The 23,611-nt window shown below is 39.2% G+C and overlaps 1 protein-coding gene across 2 annotated transcripts in view; it reads left to right on the top strand.

Moving 5' to 3' along the window:
• The first annotated feature begins 2,131 nt into the window (after nt 1–2,131).
• The window catches only part of IL20RA (interleukin 20 receptor subunit alpha), a 31,967-nt gene continuing 10,487 nt past the window's right edge, over nt 2,132–23,611 (top strand). The window contains exons 1-2 of one of the 2 annotated variants that reach the window (XM_033103365.1): nt 2,132–2,805; nt 20,695–20,830. In XM_033103365.1, the coding sequence (XP_032959256.1) occupies nt 2,682–2,805; nt 20,695–20,830 (260 nt within the window). In that variant the 5' untranslated portion in view covers nt 2,132–2,681. The remainder of the gene's footprint in view (nt 2,806–20,694; nt 20,831–23,611) is intronic. The other variant, XM_033103366.1, reaches the window with a different exon arrangement.

Raw genomic sequence — 23,611 nt, 5'->3', positions numbered from 1 at the left:
GAGGCGGTACATGTAAAATTCTTAGCATAATATCTGGCTCAAAGTAAGAATTTAGTAACTTCAGATGATGGAAGAGGAGGAGGAGAATTAGAAGTAGTAGTATTCCGGGGAAACTAGAGTTCAACTGGAATAGGAAAAGTCTGTATTCTTTGGTTTGTGGTGTTAGTGCTTCTGTTGAGGGTGGGAGGTGTTGGTTTATGGCCTTTCTGATCAGAAAGCCCAGAAATCCATATATCAGGCTCCAAAAATTAAGATCTCAGTGTGGTAAATCATGGCAAGGGTTGTCATTTTTATAAGTAGAAGAAAATATCCATTTGAATGTGTTGAGTCATTTCAAAAATCTAATGAAGGATATACTAAGATTTGACTGGGAAGGTTTACACAGGGAGGCACTCAGACTGGTCTTTCTGAAGTTTACATGGGTGGGTAAGAATTTAAAGGTACAAAGGAAACTCCCTAAGGTGAGCTCTGGGTCACAGGTAAAAACAAAAGTCATGACTGCATTCTTTAATAATTTAATGCCTGGGAAACACCAATGTCACAGCTACGAATTCCTGAGGTCACACTCATCCTACAACAAACACAGCATACTGAGGACAGAGTGGCGAGTTTGTTAACAGTGAAATTCTGACTTGCCCTCTGACAAGTGCAAAGGGGACCCTGAGGAAGAAGGGAAAGAGGAAGGAGGGGTATACATTCCACTGTTTGGCTCACAGACAGGGGGTAGCCCACTTATGGGGGGCAAAGGACTGCAAGTCCCAAGTATCCTACCCATTTCCCCTTCCTAAAGGGAGGAAACAATGAACTGTTACTGCTCAAGTTACGAAGAGTGAGGGGATATGGGAGGGAAGGCTGCCTGTATCTCTGCTTTATCCCCTTTAGGACCATGAACAATTCATGTTTGAATAGAAATGCATACAAGTCCTAAAGCTTAGATATCAAAAAATGATGAGCCCAAAATACTTTTGTGGCAAATACACACATTTAACCCACTAGACTTAACATGATAATGATGGTGCTAAACTAATATAATTTACAGTTAGTAAGAACAGCAACTCAAGACAACGGATGATGTACTTACTGATAAGACAGAGTCCTTCCTAACATGTTCAGTCCATCCTTAAACCCTTGCTGAATCTGTTCGAGTCCAACCAGAAAAACAGAAACCACACCAGATATTTTAAAAGAAAGAATTTGCTATGAGGAATTGGGTAAACAGAAGTTGGAGAACTGGAAAAGTAAAAAGGGGATTGTGAGACTGTGACAGAGTAACTACAGCAAGCAACTACCAGCCTTGGGACTGAAGGAACAAAGGAAGACAGACGTGGGGGTTACATTCCTGGAAGAGGAAGCTAGGAAACTGGAACTCAGACCTCTGAGAACGGGACATGGCCGACCTATTGTTGGTATTCCTGAAGCAGTGCAATGAGACTGATGCTGGGAGTACAAGCAGCAGCAGGAACCTGGAACAAGAACCAGCTGCTCACGCCAGGACAGAGCCACTGGGGCGTATTGCAAGCAAGAACCATACACAGGAACCTGCAAGTCCCTTCGCTCCTCCTCCAGCTTTCGGTATTCCTCCAGCGCCCCCTATTGGTGGAACTAAAGAACACGGCTAACAAACAGCTGTGGTTTGCAGAGTCCTAGGTTCCGCATCACAAAGCCAAGTCCCAGCCAAAGGGACAACCTGACCTGGATTCATCCTGTATTTCCAAGTCTTTCTGGGGAGAAGGACCTAGCATATTTAGGGGACTCTGACAATCCTGACCAACCTGTCACTCCCTCCCACAAAAAAAAAATCTTGTTTCAATTACTGAAGATTCTGTTTTCTAACATAAACGTCATTGATCTAATTTTAGGGTCGTTTTTCTTCATCTGTACATTTGAAAACAGGTATTTGTAAGGGAAACAGAGGGAACATGTTTGAACTAAATTGTTTATTCTATTTACAGACTGTGACCAATTTTTATAACTCCCTGTCAAAGACTAGAGCTGAGTCTGTCTCTCAGATTTTCTTTATACCATTTCAATACATTTCTTAATTTCAATCCCTGCCCAACCATTAGGAGGAGCATGGGACCTTGAATCAGGCCTGTAAGTTCCCACGCCAGTGCTCACAGGCTTGGGAGACTTGATTTAGGCTAACACTTGGACTTTCTGAGTTTCCCTTTCCTCATCAGGGAAATATGGGACAATACCGAATCGCAGGTGGTGAGGATTAAATGAAATCAAATACTATGTATGGCGGAGTGCCTGACAGCATGTTGAGAAATATCCGTTTCATTCTTCTTCCAGAAACTGAACTCTGACATTTCCAAAGCTTGAGAGACGTGACATTCAGACCTGAATACCAGAATCACTTTTCAGTGTGCTCGCCTCACTCTCTTTACTGCAGTAGTGACCTCATTGGTTGGGGCAATGAAAACTCTCTAGACTCAGAACTGAAACAACGAGTGGCTGAGAACTAGAAATCACGGGACCTTCTCCTCGCCCTGGCATCCAGCTCAGGCTCCGGCGGTACGCGGGTGGGGCGCGGACCTCGCACCACCGCCCTGGGCGCTGGGCCTCCAGGAGCCCCGCGCGCAGCCGGAGGACAGCGCCGCCGCCGCAGTCCGTCGCTGGAGAAGGGGGCGTAGGATTCTGCTGGCCTCCCGCTGAGATGTGACTCGGTCGGGCAGCCCATGTGGGGCCCCCGGCCCCCAGGAAGGTCGGCGGCCAGAGAGGCCCCGGCGCCCGGCTGCCAGGTCCTGCCGCTGTTGCCACCACTGCTGCTGCTGCTTGTGGCCGCGCCGTCGGGACGCGCAGGTAGGTGGGTCGCCCCCGGGCACCGCCGAGTGCAGGACGCGGACCTACCAGAGCCGGCCCCGCCAGCAGCCCAGCGCGGCGGGGCTCCGTCCCGCCCGCCGGGTTTCGTTTCTCCGTGGGTGGAGCGGGAGGCCTGGGGTCTGCGCAGGGAGCCCCAGGGAGAAACTCCCCGCCACGCTCGCACACCTGGTTCTGCGTCAAGTTTGCACGACTCCGTGAGTCACACTTTCCCTCGCGGGGATGGAGGAAGTTTGACGGTGGTCGCTCTAAGTGGTACCCACATCTCGTAACGTGCTGTCCGTGATATTGACCGCGCGCAACGCTCTCGCCGGCACATCTCAGGCTCCGGCCAACCCCGCGGCGGTCGCGCTAAGAAGCCTTGTCCGGATTGCGCCCTTCGGTGGGCCGCCGGGACCTGCTGCCCTTTCACAGGGACCTCCCTGCTGCGGAGTTGAGTTGATGTCTGCACTTTCAAAAAACCAAACTCCCTGAAAGGATCTGCTCGAAAAGAATGGGATCTAGAAAGAGGCAGCGTTTCTAAATACCCTCTCGCCTAGGCACATCATTTTTTTTTTTACTTTGCAGGTACGACCATGTACAGATTTGTGCTCTTTGATTTTTCGGAAATAAAACTTTTAACTGATCCATGACATGTGGAAACTGAAGTGTTTTCGCTTTTAAGTTTAAACTCTACTAGCTGGAATCCAGTAAACCAGAATGATTAATTAACCTGATTTCTTCTCTTTTTTCTTTTTTTTTTTCTTTCTGTATTTCTGGTATAGAGAAAAAGATTTTTTTTTTCTAAGGCATCTCTTTATTTTTGAATTGTAATCGAATACAATTATTGTTACGTTTGCTGCTCAAATTGTTCCAGCGTTGGCCATTTAAAGCTCTTTTATTAGTTTGGCCCCTTTGACCTTTCCACAAGACCTGTTCTTTTTGAGCCCCTCATTGCTTTCTAGCACCACAAAATGTTCTAGGTTTATCTTGTATTTCCCCTTCCCAGGCCTGGTGTCAGCCACTTCCCCAGGGCTTTAGGTCTTTCTACTGTAGAATAATATTTAGAAACCAAGATCTGGGTGCCAGGCATGCTCATTGCTACTGGGATTTTGTTTCTAGGCTCTCTCAGTGGACAGAGCTGGGAATTATAAATATGTACACTAACCCAGTCACCCACACACATCGGTATTTCTCTCTCTCTCTCTCTCTCTCCCTCTATGGAGAGGGAGAGGGACAGAGAGAGAGTATATACACATTTATATATATATATATATATATATATATATATATATATATATATATGTATATATATGTGTGTGTGTGTGTGTGTGTGTGTGTGTGTGTGTGTGTGTATGGAGAAGGAGGGAGAGAAAGAGAGAGGGAGAATACACATTTTAAAAATGATGATCTTACACTGATACGTCTGATTTCAATCCAACAGCACAGAGTTCACACTGGCCTTCCTTTCTTTCCTTTTCTTTTTTTTTATTAGTTTCAGGTGTGCAAAACAATGTAATAGTTAGACATTTACACCCCTCACAAAGCAATAACCTCCGTCCCCCAATCTATTATCCCTCTGACATTGTATATAGCTGTTACAATTGCATTGACTCTATTCCTTATGCTGTACTCCACATCCTGTGACTAAATATATTTGAAATTATAGTTGACATTCATTATTATTCAGCTTCAGCTTCAGGTGTACAGTGCAGTGGTCAGGCACGTACACTGTCAATGAAATGGTCTCTCTAATAAGACAAGTATCCATCTGAGATCCTACAAAATCTGTACAACATTATTGATTATATTCCCCAAACTGTTTTTCGTATCCCTGTGGCAATCTTGTGGTTACCAATTGTACTTTCTAATCCCTTCACCTTCTCCCTCATTCCCACCCCCTTCCCATTTAGCAACCCTCAGTTTTTTTTTCTATATCTATGAGACTGTTTCTGATTAGTTTGTTCATTTATTCTTTAGATTCCACATATAAGTGAGATCATATGATATTTGTCTTTCTCCACCTGACTTATTTCACTTAGCGTAATGTTCTCCAGTTCCATCCATATACTCGCAGATGGCAAGATTTTATTCCTCTTTATGACTGAGTAATACTCCATTGCATAAATGTACCACAGTTTCTTAATCCAGTCATCTACCGATGGGCATTTCGGTTGTTTCCATGTCTTGGCTATTGTGAATAGTGCTGCAATAAACATAGGGGTGCATAAATTTTTTCAAATTAGCATTTTGTATTTCTCTGGATAGATACCTAGGAGTGGAATTTCTGAGTTATAAGGGCTCTCTATTCTATTCCATTGATCTATGTGTCTGTTTTTATGGCCCTTCCTTTCTTTATTTGTAGCTTCTTTCTCCAACAATGAGAAACTACAATTTCTCTCCAACAATGAGAAACTACTACGTTTACCGATGTGTTCAATTTTAGTATAAAATAGTTTCCAAATTGCTAACCCATGCTCTTATGAGAAGCACATTTACTAACTAGATTATAGCACTAATGTATAGGTCTTTGGTCTTTAGCAAAACAATATCCACTCAGGATATCGTTGATCAAAATTACTTAGATTAGTCCTTTTTTTCTTCAGGTTTTTTTCTTCAGCTCTTGTATGTTATCCACTTGCAATATGGTTAGGATCATTTGTTCACTTGGGGTTCCCCCACAGGATGGTAGGTTTTATTTGTTCATTTGGGGGTATTGGAAGGATATGTGAAACACTACTATGGTTTAAGAGCCAGAGCTATACAAAATGGTACACACAGAGACGTGTCACTCCCTCCTCATTCCTGTGACCTCGATCCCATGTTTCACCACCTCCCATAGGTAACCAAGTCTCCTTAGTTTCTGGTTGATCCTTACTATATTTCTTTTGCAGCAATGAGCAGATAAGTGTATATGTGTTTTCATATCCCCCTTGTTTCTTATATGAAATGTAGCGGGTAGAGATACTCTTACAGTTCTTTGTTTGTTTGTTTGTTTGTTTGTTTGTTTGTTTTTACTTAACAAGATAGTTCTTTTCTGCTTCACAAATCAGAACTCCTCAGGGGTATGCCATGACCATATTAGCCAAACTCATTTCAAAATTGAATTATTTCCAATATTTTCTTCAACATAGCTTGAAAACATCTTGTTTTAAACATACCATGTGCTAGTAGTCAAGAACCAGGTGTAAATCTGGGTTCTTTCCTACAGCCAGTATAGCATTTGCCCACTCAGATGTTCTTTTCATCAAACAAGCTTGTCATTTGTTTTTGACTGTTAAAACAAAGAATTGCTTTATTAATACAAAAATACATACATACAAACTATAAAGTGCTAAGACATTTAAATATCCAAGTCATAGCAAAGAGGCGGCAGTTCAACATCCAGGATGGACAGAATGCTTGCAGGAGTCCGCAACAGATTAGACTCCCACTGGGGAGAGGGCATCTTCAGAGGTAAGGGGGCCCAGCAGTGTAACAGCTTTTCAGGTTCCTCTCCTCATCAAGGATAATGAGAGGCACCCCATTGAAGAGGAGACGTGCAATCTGATGCTGTCCAGGCAGGCTGAAAGTCTCAAACTCTAGAGGACGGGAGGGAAAGAACTTTTCTATTTCTGGTTAAGTGTTATTCAAGGCAGTAACAGAGGTTTTTGCTTCAACAGTCTTCTCAGTTATCTTTGTGGCAGAGAAGGTTGTCTGTTTTTGTTTGAGGGATCCATTCGTCTTTACTACCTCCTCCTCTTTGTCTCCCATTGCCTTTGGAGCAGACGTGAGATGGTTTCTTGTACATGTACATTTGCATGGCCTCCTCATGCTTGAGGCCTATCCCCAGCATGTCTGGAGAGCATCATATAACCCAAGATCCAAGCGTGCGGCTGTAGGTATCACCAGCCGCACTCTTCAGAATGGCAGTCCTACTGCCTGTAACTTTTTACTCTGCTTCCTGCAGAATAAATTCAGGAAAGACAGTATTTGCTGTGGAGAGCAGCTAAGGAGATGGATTACCTAAGGGGGTGGTGTAGTACAGGAACAAGGCGGTAGGAATGAGAGGGGAGCCACACTGCTCTGAGTGTACTTTTTTATATAGTTCTGACTCTTGGGAGTCATGGGGAGGGCACATATTTTCCATTTACGCATAAACTTTGGTTAAAGACAAAGATAATAGGCAAATAGAATTAATAATGCTAAAAAATAATACTTTAAGCATTTCAAGATAAAGTTGTTTATAATACTGTTTTTATAATATTTTTAATAAAATTGCATATCTACGTGTTGCCTTTTTTAGTGTTTGACATAATACTTTTCACAAAATATTACTCAGTAAATTTGCATTCTTTGGTTAAAAGCACCTTTCATTATATGCTTGATATTTTTATGGTGATTTTTTAACTTCCATCTTTTTCTTCAATGTACAGTTTTACCAGGTGTGATTCACATGTTTACCTACATGATAATAAAAAAGGTAGCATATATTTTAATAAGCAAAATCATTTTATGTGTCTTAATTGTAACATTACACTTATGCTATGATTGTGATATTCTGACAGCATTTTTACTTTTCTTGGTCCACATTTATGATTATTTGATGCAAAAGCTGATAAATGAATTAAATCATTACAATCAATTCTAAGATGTATCAAATTATGTATAAAATTAGAGAATGAGAGAACTTTAGAAAAAAAAAAACAGAATGCTGGCTGGAGACTTTAAAATTAAGTATTTCCTCTGCTTTATCTTTCAGAATTCCTCTTGTTACAGAAACCTAGCGTTAAAGTCCCATTTAACTGCTACTCTCTTGAATCTCCTCCCAGTATTACTTCCAAGTCATTACCTCCTGTACTAGTTTCCTAAGGCTGCCATAACAAAGCACCACTAACGGGGTCGCTGGATAACAGCATGTATTTACCATCTCACAGTTCTGGAAGCAAAATGTTGGCGCTGTTGATTCCTTCTGAATGCTGTGAGGAGGCCTCTGTTCCATGCCTCTCCCCTAGCTTCCGGTGGTTGCTGGCCATCTTTGGTGTTCTTTGGCTTGTGGATCAGCATTCTAATCCTCTGCCTTCACAGGGTGTCCTCCGCGTCTAGTCACGTAACCTTCCCTCTGTGCATGGCTCTCTTTGTGTCCAAATTTGTATAGTAACCAGTCATGTTGGAATAGAACTCACCCTGCAGACCTCCTTTGAACTTGATTACCTCTGTAGAGAACCTATATCTATTTAAGGTTATTTTTATGAGGTACTGGGGCTTAGGATTTAACGTATTTCTTTTGAGGACAAAATTGAATTCATGACACCTACCATACCCTCAAAGGTTTGTAGGGTGGTGAGCGGGCTCCGTGGGCTTGGCTTCCAAAGTGGAGAAAAGCTACCTTTTCAGCTTCGTGCAGCAGTTCTCCTCCTTGGCCTGTTTGTTAGTCTATGTCCACTGCCCAAGGGAAACTTTTGCAGAAGGGTCATGCCTGAAAGGTTCCCCTGAGTATGTTGAGGGCAGAGATGAGGTCTTCTGCTGTACTTTCCATGAACATCAGAGAGAGCCACCATTTTGCAATGTGTACAAATATTGAATCATTATGTTGTACACCTGAAGCTAATGTCATATATCAATTATACCTCAATAAAAAAAAAGGGGGAGAGCCATCAGTGGGTGTGTGATAAAGTCAGTGAAGTTTAAATTTCTTCAGCAGAGGGGCTCACTCTTCTCAGATCTCTACCTCCTGCCTCCTCTTTTCTAAGGGGCACTTTCACTACAAAATCCTTCCCCTTGCTCCAATAAGAACCATTTTCATACTTAAGGCTAACTATCTATATAATTCTAAGCCAGCCTTCCTCCTCTATTTTAGATTAAAATATATGTGTTGCAAAAGATTCACTAAATTATCTACTAAATGCCTTACCTTGTTATTTTAGAAATTGGCTCATAGTTTTTAAGTGCAAAATAGAATTCACATGCAGTTCAGGAACAAATAGCTTAGGGAAATGAGATATTTGAGATGATCAGATTTACTGAAAAAGAATTACCTTAATACCCCATGCATCCATTTTTGAGTTTTCAAAAGTTAAAATATAAATTGAGACAATGTGATTTTTAAATAGTCTTCCTTTGAGCAACTTTCCATTCATCCATGCATTCATGCGTGCATACCTTTCAGGAACTGTTCTAGGCATTGAGGTGAACAAGAAAACAAAATCTCTTTCTCTATGGAAACTTCAGTCTCAGACAGGTTATTACATTAAAGTATAAATGCCAGAATTGAGGAGACCAAGCTTCACTCAAAGCGAAGACTAAAGCAATTGATCTAATATAGAAGTTAGGCAGGACTTCCTATAAAAAGGGGCCTTTTAATTGAGTCTTTTGAATTGCAGTGAGTGTGTGTGTGTGTGTGTGTGTGTGTGTGAGTAATCACATCACCTTCCGTCTACTTGAGGAAAGATGCATTAGAAAAGAAATGAGATGTCAAATCAGAGTCTTACTATCAACAAATACTACAAATGCTTTTAGGGAAAAACATAAATTCAATAAATAGCCATAGGTAAACTGCCATCCATATTATGTGAAATAATTATAATGGCATATAAATTCAGATAGTTGTCATTTAAAATATTAGCAAGAATTAATATTTAGTATCAGTAAAGGTAACTCCTGCTGTAAGCCATTTTCTATCTATAAATTACCAGGTAGTTAATATTCCTTTTTCACGCCTACATTTCTTTCTTATAAAACTATACAAATCCACAAACAAAACCTAACAACAACTATCAAAATACCACTAAGAGGATGACATTTTCGAGGGTGGTATTACCAAGGAAGTGGGAGTAAGGAGCTTTGTAGCTATAGGCAGCCCGACCTCAAGGTCCTTGGTAGCCTCAACAAGTCACTGTGTTCTGTGGCTCATTGCAATACTGAATCAAACCACAAATAATTATCAAAAAGCACAAGTGTTACAGCTGTGGTTTTCTAAGATCGAGCTGCTGTCCTACGTGCTATTTCTCACTTCCTGAATCAACACAGTCCTTTGAAGGCTTCTATTAGCTGTAATGAGCAGGAGCAAAGGGAATGTCTTAATTGATCCATTCTCTGAGTTGCTCCTGGAGAAGTTCCAGTGTCGCCAGCAACTTTGACTTTTCTTCATTGGTCGGCTTTCACGTTGCTCTGCTTTTATCCTGACCAGTATTTTTTTGTTTGTTTTTTCACATGCTTGTGGCAAGATAAGTACCTCAAAGAGCTGAACTTCAATAAGGCCTATGTGGAGCCCCTGTTCATTTTATTGCATTTAGTTACACAACTTTATTAAGGCCATAATTCACCCCTGAAGAGGTCTGATCCTAGTCCTGGCCACCCTCAAAACACAAAGCATCTACTTGTCACTGAAGAGGAAAGTTAGCCTATTGAAAAGTATTTCACCTTTCTGATAGGAGATAGAGGCGACTCTACACTTCTGTCTTCATTCTGTTTAATTGGAAAGTCTGAAATCACACCATCAACCTCATTTGCCTCAATATCCCAATTAACAATGAACAGAAGTAAATACTATCAATTACTTCCAAGTCTCCACTAGATAATTTCTTCCAAATCTTCACTAAATAATTATTTTTAAGCCTCTTACTTTTTCTATTATTTTTCTCCCATTTTTATATTAATTTTCTCTTTGAAAATTTCAAGTGATGGAGATATTAACAAAAGAATCGCATTGCTTCTGTGAGGATAAAAAGAAGTACTAGTTGTAAAAATGATTTGAAAAGTAAACTGGATGAAGTATGTTAATATTTAATAAATACCTATTGACTGAACTTGGAGTTCCCAACAACTATTCTTTCCAATACCTTAGTGGTCCCAAGTGGTTTTTCTTTGACACTGTTGTTTCATCTTTTCCTTTCTGAAGCAAGTTATCAAGTGTTAGAGACTCCAACCCACATTTACTTTTTTTTTTTTACCTACTTTTCCAGTTACTATGATACTCATTACTATCAATTAAGACACTTTGGAGATCACAAAATGTGGAGAAAATCAAGCTTCTGCCATCAAAAAGCTAATTTCCAAAAGGGAAGGGAAGGGAAGACATACAAGAGATGACATAAGGTAGTAGGACTGGTTTTCTAACAATGGGGCTGACATATGGCATATTCAAAATAGGTATTTTAGGAGACTATACACAAAAATCTCACAACAATGTATCTCTTAAACTCCTTTTTTATGGAGTTCCAGGTGGAGTTTGGTATACCTTGGTCAGAATAATCCCTTAAGTGGCAAACCTTCATCTTTGATTTGTGAATTGAATATAAAAGCATTCAAAGGCACTTACAACAGACTTGAGTAATCAAGCTGGGAAATGCTATCTATGTTGGGCAAAAATGAGGTGTGACTATAAAATAATGAGGTGGAATTTTTGGCATGTTTATTAGCTATCCCTGAAGATAATTGTAGCTGAAAGGAAGCATGTCGCAAATGCCACTAAGTGAGCTGAGCAGTACCATGAGAATAATTATAGTATAAACATTCCCGAAGGAGCTACTTGGAAGATATACACTCTCTTTGGCAGGTAAACAATACATTTATTTTAAAAAGTAGTCTCTAAAGTTCTTTAAACACCAACAGCAATATTCAAAAACATGTTTAAGCACATAGATTTACTTATCAGGGTGTGGCTATAAAGAAATAACACTGCTTTTTCTATATTACTTATGCATCAGTCATCGATATAAACGTGCAAATACCTGGCAGGGTACATTGGCATATATTGATGGATGGTGTCCAAGACTGAGAAAAAGATCTGCTCCATGAGAACAGGGCCTTCTGTGTGTATTTGTCCTCTACTGCTCTAACCTAGTACCTATCCGTTTCTATTTCTAGCACATAGTCGGTGCCCAGTAACTATTGATTGAGTGATATGACTATGTACAGTTCCACCATGTAAAGTTTCAGTGAAGAAGAAACACTTGGGTTTTTCTCATTGAATTTCTTATATTTCTCCTTAGAAGCAGTCATCTTTAACATGCAAAATTTACAGTGATCATACAATCCCTTCTTCCCACCACACTGTTCTTTGGAGCATTTCCTGAAGGCAGTAGGTGAGTGATCCTAGTAGACAGAGCCCTGTTATTGTCAGAACGCTGGGCTCAAGCATCCGCCATATGGCTGAATAACCACAGGCCGTCATTCGGTCTCTCTGGGCCTCTACCGTGTTTCCCTGAAAAGAAGACCTAACCAGACAATCAACTCTAATGCGTCTTTTGGAGCAAAAACTAACATAAGACCCGGTCTTATTTTACTATAATATAAGACCGGGTCTTACATGATTAGTTAGTTTTTGCTCCAAAAGACGCATTAGAGCTGATTGTCCAGCTAGGTTTTCGGGGAGACAGGGTATCTATTCAGCGCTAAAATGACAATAGTTAACTACGGAGAAAAATACTGAGCTAATAATTATTGAGCTCTTTCTTTGTGTCAGGTACTGTTCTAGGAGGTCTGTGTAAAAAATCCTATTTAATCACCCCAGAGCCTAAGAGGCAGATAGTATTATTGTTTCTTTTTACAAATGAGGCAATTGAGGCACAGAGGTTAAATAACTTACTTAACGGCACACAACTGGTAAGCGGTAGACCAGAGAGTAGGCCCCACTGTGGTTTTAGAACTCTGGTTCTTAGAACTTCTCTCTGACCTACTTACATAATTATTAGAAGCCAATGAGATAGGGCAGGTGGCAGTGCCCTGTATAAGTGTATTAGTTATGTATTTATATGTAAATGTATATAAGTATTATTATAGAGAAACTGAGGCAGCATATATATACAGCAGTGAGAAGGCAGAGAAATAATAGTGGGGATTGTGGTTATGGGAAAATAATCAAGTTCAAAGGAACTAATATTAATACCAAACTATGCCCTGCCCTTTATAGAAGACAGTTGTGTATCTTTTCTTCAGTAAACAGTTCTTGAATCACATTTTAAGTGCTGTTTAGAAGACTTTCTTTTTAAAAGAACTTGATATATAATTAGGGGGGAGTGGAGGAGAGAGGAGTTAATATTTTTCAAGAGAATTAGTTTATAACTTGAGACAAAAGAAAACATGCCTTTCCTTTCCGCATGATGAAGTTAGAACAATACTTAAGATAATCTGTTGAAGGCAGCCATACTGTTTGGCCCTCCGTTGGTGGTGATTAGGATGAGTTATAACTTTTGCTTCCTGAAATTGGTTAATCACCCTCTGGTACTTTTTGTGCATTAACTCTGTTTAACCTCATTGCCCACAATAGAAAACTCATTCAGGAGATGATTTTATTCTTTTTCTTTTTTTCTTTCTTTTTTGGTCTTACACCATATTAAAGTATTTTCCTATTTCAAAAGACACTTGAAACACTTGAAATATGTAGCAACCACTTGCCATGGGCTACTGTTTCTTCATTAAAAAGCATCAGTTGAGTAACTTCTGACTGTACTAATCCCCCGTGTATAATGTAAGTTTACCCAGCTGATTTCAAGCCGTCAAGATTTAGTGGTTCAAGCTGTTCCACCCTAAATCAGATGCTCATGGGAACCTGGGTTCTACCCCAATTTCATGATTTATGTGAGCCTCACCAGTGCCCCACCTGATTGTTTCAGTTTTAAAGCATTTATTTACCAGGCACTGGGGATACAAATACTCTTTATAAGACATGCCCAATGTCAAACAGCTCACAGCCCAGTAATTCCTTCACTCTGCTCCAGCTGCAGGACAGAGGAGGCTGTGGGGGCTGGAGACTTTCTCTGGGCGAAACTGGGCAGGGCTTTCTCAATGCTGAGGCTTTGCTAGTTACTCATGACCTTGAGATACTTGAATACTTGCCCCAAAGGGGAAGTCCCCAGAAGTCTGGTTGTTTTCCTTATCGGTGGGTGAATATATTCTATTTTTCCATAACAGCAAAGTTGGAATGCCTCAGAGCTCCCAAAAAGAGAGGTTTCGATAACCACAAGACTGATTACCCTAGTTCTTTGTGAGTTCATTCAGAGAAACTCACCACTTTTTATTAGTGTTCATCAGGCACTAATTTATTAAAAGCATTTAGGCTTTTCCCACAGTACTCATATAATGAAATGGAAATGCTTTTTACTGTTAGGCATATAATTAAAACCGCAACATATTTAGATGATGACATTAGTATTAATTTTGAGACCATTAGGAAAATATCACATACCATTTCACTATATCTGGAGACCTGTACACAAGGTTTCTCTTGCAACCAATGTAGCAGCCACATTTTATAAAACTCTGCTAACGAAGTCAACATAGATTTACCCATTTTGAATGCCATTTATCTCTTTTCTTCCTACTAGAAGGACCTGACAGTAGATACAGAGCATTCGCCCTGTGAGAGAATGTGCTGTCACATAGATGAAATGGGCTAGAAAGCTTTCCCAAAGGCCAAGATACAACAAAAGGAAAATAAACACTGAGAGGGGACACAAATCTCCATCATATGACTTAAAGATATAGCTAACCAATCGTTACTTGGAAGGTCATTAAGTAGATGCTTCGTTGCAGACCCCTCACAGCTTTGTTCTGGCAGAGGCCATCTTAAATACCCACAATTCAAGGGGGCAATCTCAAGTATCCCTCTATTACTCAAAGTCCATACTCTGCTCAGGAAAACTCAAAGGGAACTCAGATGCCCTGCCCATTTCTGAGGTCTTCTGAGTTCGATTTTCTCTTCAAAGACCAGCCTCTTACCCAGATGGCTGTTGCCAGGAATGCCCACTTTCTTTAGTGGAGACCACGTATACCCTACACGACATCACAGCATCATCATATTTTAGTTGCTAAAATAGTACAAAGCAATATTCATTAAATGGATGCACACATGAAGGAACAAGGGATCTTTTAGGTCCAAAACATGCTATAGGAGTAGGACACCAACATTGCAAAGGCACAGGAAAGCAAAGTAAATTAGAGTATTTCAGGTAATTTGGTGTAGCTGGTGAACATGGTACATTTAGAAGAATTGCAAAAAGACCAGACCACAAAGAAACTTGTGTACCAAACCAAAGTTGCAATGGTACAGCACTCCCAGAAATAAAACTGTGTGTGTCAGTCCAACAGCTTTATGATTTGGGAAGTGAAATCGATGAACTGTCAGAGAATCAGAGCTGTACTTCCATTCTAGGCCATGAATCTATGTGAACAACATGCTTTTGTTACCTATAAGTTGGCACATGACTCCTGATATCTATGTGGGCATGACATATTTTCACTTTGGTGTTGATTAAATTATCTTATCAGTACTGGCAGGTTAGAAAAATGACTTACCTCAACTGGAATGTTTATACATTCTCAAAATGGAAACAAAGACAGTGCCTAAAAACTATGCAAAAATTTAAAAACCATAAGAATATACTAGTTACCAATTGTTTTTTCTTTTTTAAATATGCTAGTTCTCCTCCTTAAAAAGAGTGCTGCTTCTACTTTTTTATCACTCCTTTGCATCATCAAAACAGATAAAAGGGCAAGTATTCCTTGATAAATCCTCATCTGTTAATTTAACTTTCATCACACAGCAACTCACTTACTCATGAGACTCTTGCAGTTCTGCTTCATCTGGAGGTCCTGATGTTTCTACTTTGAAAACTGAGCTCCGAGCTGCCCACCCATCTCCATACCCACAGCCAGCATCTGGATGCAAGCTCAGCCTTCCTCACTAGGGCTGCTGTAATTATGGCTTTACTGGTCTCTCCAGTTCTATTCTTGCCCCATCCAATCTTTTCTCCCCTCAGTACTAAAGTAATCCATTTGAAATATAAATAAGCTCATGACTACCCCTGCTTACGAGGCTTCAGTAGTTTACCACTGAATTTCAAATATAACCCAGATTCCTTCCCAGGGCTTACAAAGAAGGACATCTAGCTCCTTTGTACTTCTTCAATTTCATCTTGGCCACTCTTTTCTTCCTCACTTTTTTCCAAACACACTGATCTTTTGACAGTTCCAAGGACACTCACTGTCTTTTTTGGACACGATTTTCCCCATTTCAGGGCTCTGGCCTGGAGCACTGCCCTCCCACCCCATGACTGATTCCTAAGACCCTTTGTAAGTAGGTTCAGTTCTACTCCAAGGGTAGCAAGTGAGTGAGGAGGTTAAGAGCATAGGTTAAGGTCATCTGCTTATGAGCTGTGTGAACATGTGCAGCTCACCTCACTTCTCTGTGCCTCAGTTTCCTCATCTGTGTAATGGCAACGATAATAAAAGTCCCTTCCAGAGGGCTGTTATGAGGATTGAATGATTTGGTTGTATAAAGTACATAGAGTAGTGTTAGCCACATGGTAAGGATTCAATAAATGTTAGCTACTATGTTTATTATATACTAGCCAATTTATACTAGCCAATATTATATACTAGCCTCACATCAACAAAATACTGTAACACATATAGGTTTTCACATTATTTATTATGTTTTCAAGTCTTATGCAAATTGAGTTTTGTTCGCATACTATATCTACTTTTAAACTAGAATCTCTTAGCCTGTCATGAATGGATTCCACTCTCAACATTATTTTTAATCATGCCTAGAGACCTCTCATGTCCTGATGAAACCAGAACTAATCCAAGGGAGCAAGCAGTCCTTATAACTCTTCTTCGCAGAAAGGTCAGACCTCACCATAGTAAGAACCATTTATTTCCATTGATCAAATACAAATCATTAAAATTCCATAATTAACAAAAATTATAACTGATACGGATAAATAAGGTACTACCAACCCCTAACAATTGATAAATATCTGTGTCTGGAAATAAAATTTCTACAAGCAGAGAGACAAGCTATCAAGAAAGAGGACTACGTGGCTTAATTTGCTTAGAAACTAGCAGAACATGTCATTAAAAGAAATATTTTATGTCTTGGGGAAATGTAGAGATGGGCTGGTACTACAACCTGATCTCTTTTCTCATAGTAGGGCTGCTCCTGCATGATACTTTGATTAATGACGAGGAGATGATCCAAAACTGCTAGCTTTTCTGTCGATGCAGAAAAATGATGTCAATCCAAATGAAGAATATGCAGGACTAAAAGGCTGGGATATTCTTTCCCCAGAAATAATGTCCAGAACAGCAACATCCATTTTAAAATATATTTCTAGTAAATGTTTACTACTCTGAATCTTTGTCAGTGTATTTACAATGAACTTTAAGCATTTATCTTTTTTAAAAAAAATCCAAAAAGTTGTTGCTGTGATCTTCATTTGCTATTAAAAGGCTAATAAATTTCTAATCTTCTCATTGGATTTTTAATTTTCTTTATAGAGATAAAATCGACTTATTAAAATAACGTGGTTTTTTTTTTCAAGATTGTTAGATCAGGAGTGATTTGTAACATTATTGGGATTGGAGGGGGACACATTTTTCTTTCTCCAGTTAATTTGCCTGTTTTTTGGTGATTAATCTCTCTTAGTTTCTCTCATTTTTTAGTCTTTATTGTATTAGTTATCCAATGCTGTGTAACAAATTACCTAAAAACACAGTGGCTTAATTCCACAAATATTATCTCACACAGTTTCTGAGGGTCAGGAATCCAGTGATGGCTTAGTTGGGTGGTCCATCCCAAGAGTGTAAACGGGGGCTGCAGCCATCTGAGGGATCCACTTCTAAGCTCACTAGTGTGCCTCTCGGCAGGAGGCATGACTCAGTTCTTCACCTGCTGTTGGGAGCCTCAGTTACGTGTCACGTGTGCTTCTCCATAGGGCTGCTCACAATAAGGCTTCCCCCAATAAGGCTTCCCCCAGAGTAAATATTCCAAGAGAGGGGAAGCAAGGTAGAAGCCACAGATCTTTTATAACCTAATCTTGGAAATGATGTACCATCACTTCTGTCATATGCTATTGATCACAGAGACCAACCCAGATATAGTGTGAGAGGTAACTGTACTGGCTGTGAGGAAAAGGGAATTACTGAGTGCCATCTTGGAAGCTGGCTACCAAACTTGTGGTACGTATGATTTCCCTGTAATGTAGACTTGAAGAGATGTATACACATTTCACAACATTTATAATGAAATATATTTTCTTTTAAAAAAATATAATGGCATAATGAAAAAAATTGTTTAATGTTTTAATATTATTGACACATTATTAATTCTGTTTAATTAATCTACTATTACATAGTTTGGTAACATTTTGATAATTGGCATAGCATTTCTAGAGGATTATTTAAACAATTACAAAACATTAAACAAAATGTCTGTTGAATCAATAACATTAACGATTGATGGCACATTCCAGAGCAAAGTTCATTTCGGAAAAGCAAAATTGCTTTGTTTCCTCATGACAGTGACCAAGAAATTTAAATGAAAATAATCCATTTTTCTGTTACAACTTATTTCTTAAAACTTTTTTGGGTATGTTTTAGGCAACTTAAGAGTTCTGTCAATTGCTTACTTATATTAAAAGATAAACAGAAACTAACGTTGTAAAGATTTGGATAGCATGAACATTGAGAAAATATGCCTGGATTTTAAAATCTAAGATAACTGGTATTTTAAATCTCCAAACTCAGGTTGCCACAAACCAGAACATTCTAGTTCCTTATCAATTAGCTCTGTGGAACCATGTGTTGGTGGTAATGTTTCCATCTGTGATATTATAATGCACAGTCTATTTTAATTTTAGCTCTTACAAGATGATAACCACTCTTTACACGTTAGTGTCATCTAAACGTGTGGGACCACAGCTGTTTAGATGTGGAAAGATCCTTGGGATTTTTTATGTTGAAAGTATTTCTCATTTTTGCAGGGTTGGGAAATACTATACTTCATGGTGCTGCCTCCCCGTGTTCTGTGTTTCATCTTCAAAAATATGATTAAAATTCAGAACCTAGTGATAGCACAGAGCAGTATTAGATAACTGATCAGTAGTCACTGGATATAATTTCCAGAAAAAGCCAATAGCAGTTGATACAGTATGGTTAGAATATAATATGGCATGATATAGTATGGTTAGTATAGAAGAATAGAAATCAAAGACAGACACTGGGGAGGCTGTGTCCTTTTGAGATCCTCTCTACTACCCGCCACAAACACCCACACGGTGATCACTTAATAGTGCTTCTCTTTGAGTATGTAACCTTGTTATTAAACATAAAACTGAGGTATTTTTTAAAAATGGTAAGTGTAAAAGGAGTCATTACAAATACAGCACATTCACACATAAACACACAGTCAGCGGCCTATATTTTGGTTACTCTGCCACATGTTAAAGAAGTTATTTTGGCTTAGCATCAGGGTCAGATCACAAAGTTTAATTCTAAAATAAAGAATTTATTTCTTTCTTTTCATTTGGTTTGTGGAATTGCAATGCATTATATGAGCTAATCTTAGCCAAAGATTACCATAAGCATAAAGCTAATTCCTTTCTCTGACATAAGTCCCAGCTAATGTACACAAGAATTATGGGACATTAGCCAAGATTAGACCAGCTTCAGGGACTTAGCTAAATTTTATTTCCTAAGTTTGATTTGCAGTATCAAAATTTGATGTTTTTCCAAGTTCGTTTACTAGAATATGCAATTTGTGATAGGATAAGTTCATAAAATCTGATTGTTTATAACTCAGTACTTGGATCTCTCTAGTAGTTTAAATTAATATTTTGATTCCTACATGCTACCACTGAATTTTTTCATTTATCTGAATTCAAGGATTTCCTTGTTTTCTTTTATAAAAAACTATCCTTCACTTACTTTCTGTCTTTTTCTAATATCATGGCAGTTTCTCAATTCTTTATTTCTCTACAAAGGATGAAGATACAGTTTTTCTTAGACTGTGAACTTACCAGTATTTAATTAAATAATCTTCTTTCAGGGCAGATAGGTGGCTCGGTTGGTTAGAGCACGGGCTCTGCGCAACAGGGCTGTCAGTTCAAGTCCCACATGGGCCAGCGAGCTATACCCTCTGCAACTAGAATGAAGTCAATGAGCTGGCTCAGTTGGTTGGAGCACGTGCTCTCAACCACAAAGTTGCAGGTTTGACTCCCGCAAGGAATGGTGGGCCGTGCCCCCTGCAACTAACAACAGCAACTAGACCTGGAGCTGAGCTGTGTTCTCCACAACTAAGATTGAAAGGACAACAACTTGACTTGGATGGAGCTGATGAGACTCCAGGGAAAAACACACTACTGTTCCCCAATAAAAAAGTCCTGGAAATACACACTGTTCCCCAATAAAGTCCTGTTCCCCTTCCCCAATAAAATCTTTAAATAAATAAATAATCTTTCACTCTTTTCTAATTATTGCTTTATATATACTTGAGTGAAGCTAATCCCACTCCAACCTCCAGAACGCTGGGCTTTTGAGGACATTTATTCTAAATTGTATTTCTGTATCTAGTAAAGGGATTGTTTCAGTTATCTGCAGGTACCTAACAAACTACCCTAAAAGTTAGTGGTTTAAAACACTCATTTTATTATTTCTCATAATTCTGAAGGTTAGCTGGGGCTCAGCTGTATGGTTCTTCTGCTGGTCTCATTTGGAGTCTCTCATGCAGCTTCAATCTATGGCTGGTGGGTCTAGAATGTCTCCAGAAGATGGACTGTTCACTCTGGCCCCTTGCTTAGAAGGCTGGGCTCAGCTGGGACACAGAACCTCTCCCTCGTCACAAGACCTCATGACATGGTGTCTCCAGCAGGATTGCCCAACTTCTACATGGCAGCTAAGGGCTTCCAAAAAGCAAAAGTGGAAACTTCCAGGCCTTCTTAAGGCTTAGTCCCAGAGTGACTTCTGCCACATTCTGTTTTGAAGTGACTCACAGTGTCGGCTCAGGTCCAGTTTGGGAGGAAATACACAGGGCATGGGTACTGGAAGGCGGTATCTAGAGACTAGCTACCACAGTAGTTATGTTTTCCTTTTTCTCTACTAAGACTTCGATTTCTCTCTACTTCTTTTCAGTTCCCTGTGTCTCTGGTGGTTTGCCTAAGCCTACAAACATCACCTTCTTATCTATAAACATGAAGAATATCCTACAGTGGAGTCCTCCAGAGGGCCTACCAGGGATGGACGTTACTTACACAGTGCAGTATTTCATGTAAGTTGGCTCTTTTCCTTTTGGTTAATTTTTAAACACAAGACTCAAACTCCTATTAATTGCATGAAGATAAACCATCTTTTGTATTAAATAAATATTTGAAACAAATTTTAGATTATTTAATTTTGATTTTCTCGCTATGTTTTGTTAGATTAAATTAGAAAACAGTTTCTTCTTGGAAACAGTAGTATTGGGCGCTTAGGAAAGGGGAAGTTATTTAAATGGAGAAAAGTTGGTCAAAATGTTATTCTGTGGCTGAACAAAGTGGGAAATCCATCATATCTGAAACATCTAAACTTATTGGAATTACAGACATTTTTAAGTGAAATTGAGGGCAGAATTCTGTGTAACTAGCTGTTCCTATTAAAGATAGTAGTGATTGGACATTTTCACTTTTCACCTCTCCCGCAAAACTCATTGTAAACAAGAAAGAATGCAAATCAGATAGACAATACCCGTCTCCAAAGCAAAGAAGGAAATGGCCACAACCCCAAGTCACAAACTATGAAGCATACAAACCAAATGCTATGAAATCTGAAGGAAAACAACTGCAGAAACTAAAAGCAAACCTATACCTTCTTGAATACTAACAATAGAAAATGATTTCCCAAGAATAAATGTCACAGGACTAAGAGGCTTACCTAACAATCTAAGGATGTGTAATCTTAGCCACCAGAAATTGAGGAAATGTCCCCATGGAGCCTTGGTTTGGTGCCACAGAACGTCAGAGAAGGAGGAGCTGAAAGAGAAATCAGGTTCATGTGACATCACAGGCCAGGGGGAAGGCTGGAGTGAGGTGGTGTGACTTTGCAGACGTGCCAAGAGCCACATCAGCCTCCCGCAGTCCCACACCTGAGGATGAGCAGACTCCCAGGCAAAGGGAATAATATAATTCAGTGAGCAGGTGCGTGACAAACCCTCACTCCTATACCCGTTCACCTAATATTCAACAAACAGCTGGCCCCATTCAAGCAGTAATAGTCCCCAGGAAACCAGCACAGCACCTATCCATAATTACTGGAAAGGAGAGACACACAAAAACGAACACAAGTTAAAAGTCTTGAAAAGCTTTCCCAGGAAGTAGGAGAAAGATTCAGATAAATAATTATTCCTAGTTTGAGTCCATAAACAACATGTTTCTAATGAGAAAGCTCAAAGTAACAGTCTCTTCTCAAAGAAGAGATTCTGAGACAAGAAGAAGAACTTTTATTTTTTTTTAATGGTCAGAGCTTAGGGAAATGATGGGAAATAAAAATGTTACACAGAGTTGAGAAACCTATTAGAGCTAACCGATAGTAATAGTCGAACAGCTGGTAATGACTGTCTGAAATGGCTTATCATAAATGTATGTTATGTCTAGGAAAATTTAATAAAAGAATAGCAAAACATTTCCTCATGAAGTTGCTGAACTTTAAGACAATGAAATGATTTCTGGCCATCATAGCAAAAGCAGAACTCAAGTCAGGCAGGGGGGATGAGGTGATTTCTGTCTGGCAGCACTCAACGGAAGACAGTGATCCATCTTCTGGGGGGAAAATAGGAGTGGCTTAAGACTCTAATCAAGTTCAACAGATGTATTTTCGAGCAGGTGGGAATTCAGGATATCAATCTCCTGAGACCTTCTTGGGAGGATAAAAACCACTAACTAAAGATAAAATCACTAACTCCGATATAGAAAGTAATATCGGTGGATATTACCGAAAAAAGAAATTAGCAATGACAAGGATGGCAAAAAAATTGGTAGCACACATTGTAACCATCAAAATGTAGAACTAAGACTAAATAGTGATGGGAAATATGATTATCAAGCTTTCTTGTAAATGTTTGAACCTACACAATAATATAACAAATCAGAAGGTGGGGAAAAACTGTAAGTGTACTGATTTTTATAGTAGCAAATCATTAAATGTGATCTAAAATGAAAACACTTCATTTCAATAACTAAACTCTCAATATTTTCCAATAAACTGTTTTCTTAATTTAAAATATTTTTAGGAACTAATATCACTTGCGATGATGAAACATTTGAACTACAGCAATTCCTGTAATTTACTTCAATTTATTTTTTATATTAAAGTTCAAGTCAAGTTAAATTACTATTTTTCTTAAAACCGTATCTGGTATAATCTAGTTTTTATCTATATATTTAACTATCAATTATCCTTCTGGTTATATATAAGCATAATACGCTGCGTACCAGAAGTTTCAGGGTGATACGTTTCAGGGTGATTTATTTCTCTCTTGATTATACTTTCCTTTTTTTTTTCCTTTAATTAAAGATTATACTTTTATGATTGAGGGTTTTTTTTAATGTACCATATTTACAAAAAGAGAATACAGTCATTTTTGTCTTTGCAAAAAAATGCTGACCACTGAAGGCAGTGAAAGACTTCAGCTGCTATTCAGCATGACCTCATTTATCTAGAACCTTATTCTCATTTCTGAGGAGTTTCCCAGGAGATGGGGTTTTAAGAAAGAGGACATCACTGTGCAAAGAGAAATTGCTCATGAGATGCCCTTACCTCCTATTCCATTAGGTGGAGCAAGGAGCTTGCTCTGTCCTTTCTATGTCTATGTGATTCAGAAAAGGATTTTGAAAAATGGGCAGATTCATCACTGCTCTGTGATAGCAGATAATTTAGCTTGTGCAAACTTCGAAAAAGAATATTTAAAAACAAACTTGCTATACTGGAGTTCTTACACGCCCATGCATGTGGGCAGTGGACAGGAACAGAGGGCGGTGTATTTCACTGACAGGGCTCCAAGCTCCTCCCAGAGTCA

Source organism: Rhinolophus ferrumequinum, chromosome 3 (assembly GCF_004115265.2).
Source record: "Rhinolophus ferrumequinum isolate MPI-CBG mRhiFer1 chromosome 3, mRhiFer1_v1.p, whole genome shotgun sequence".
In the NCBI taxonomy this organism is placed as follows: Eukaryota; Metazoa; Chordata; class Mammalia; order Chiroptera; family Rhinolophidae; genus Rhinolophus; species Rhinolophus ferrumequinum.
Note: the sequence above shows the minus strand (reverse complement) of the source record. Positions and strands in the feature narration are given on the sequence as shown.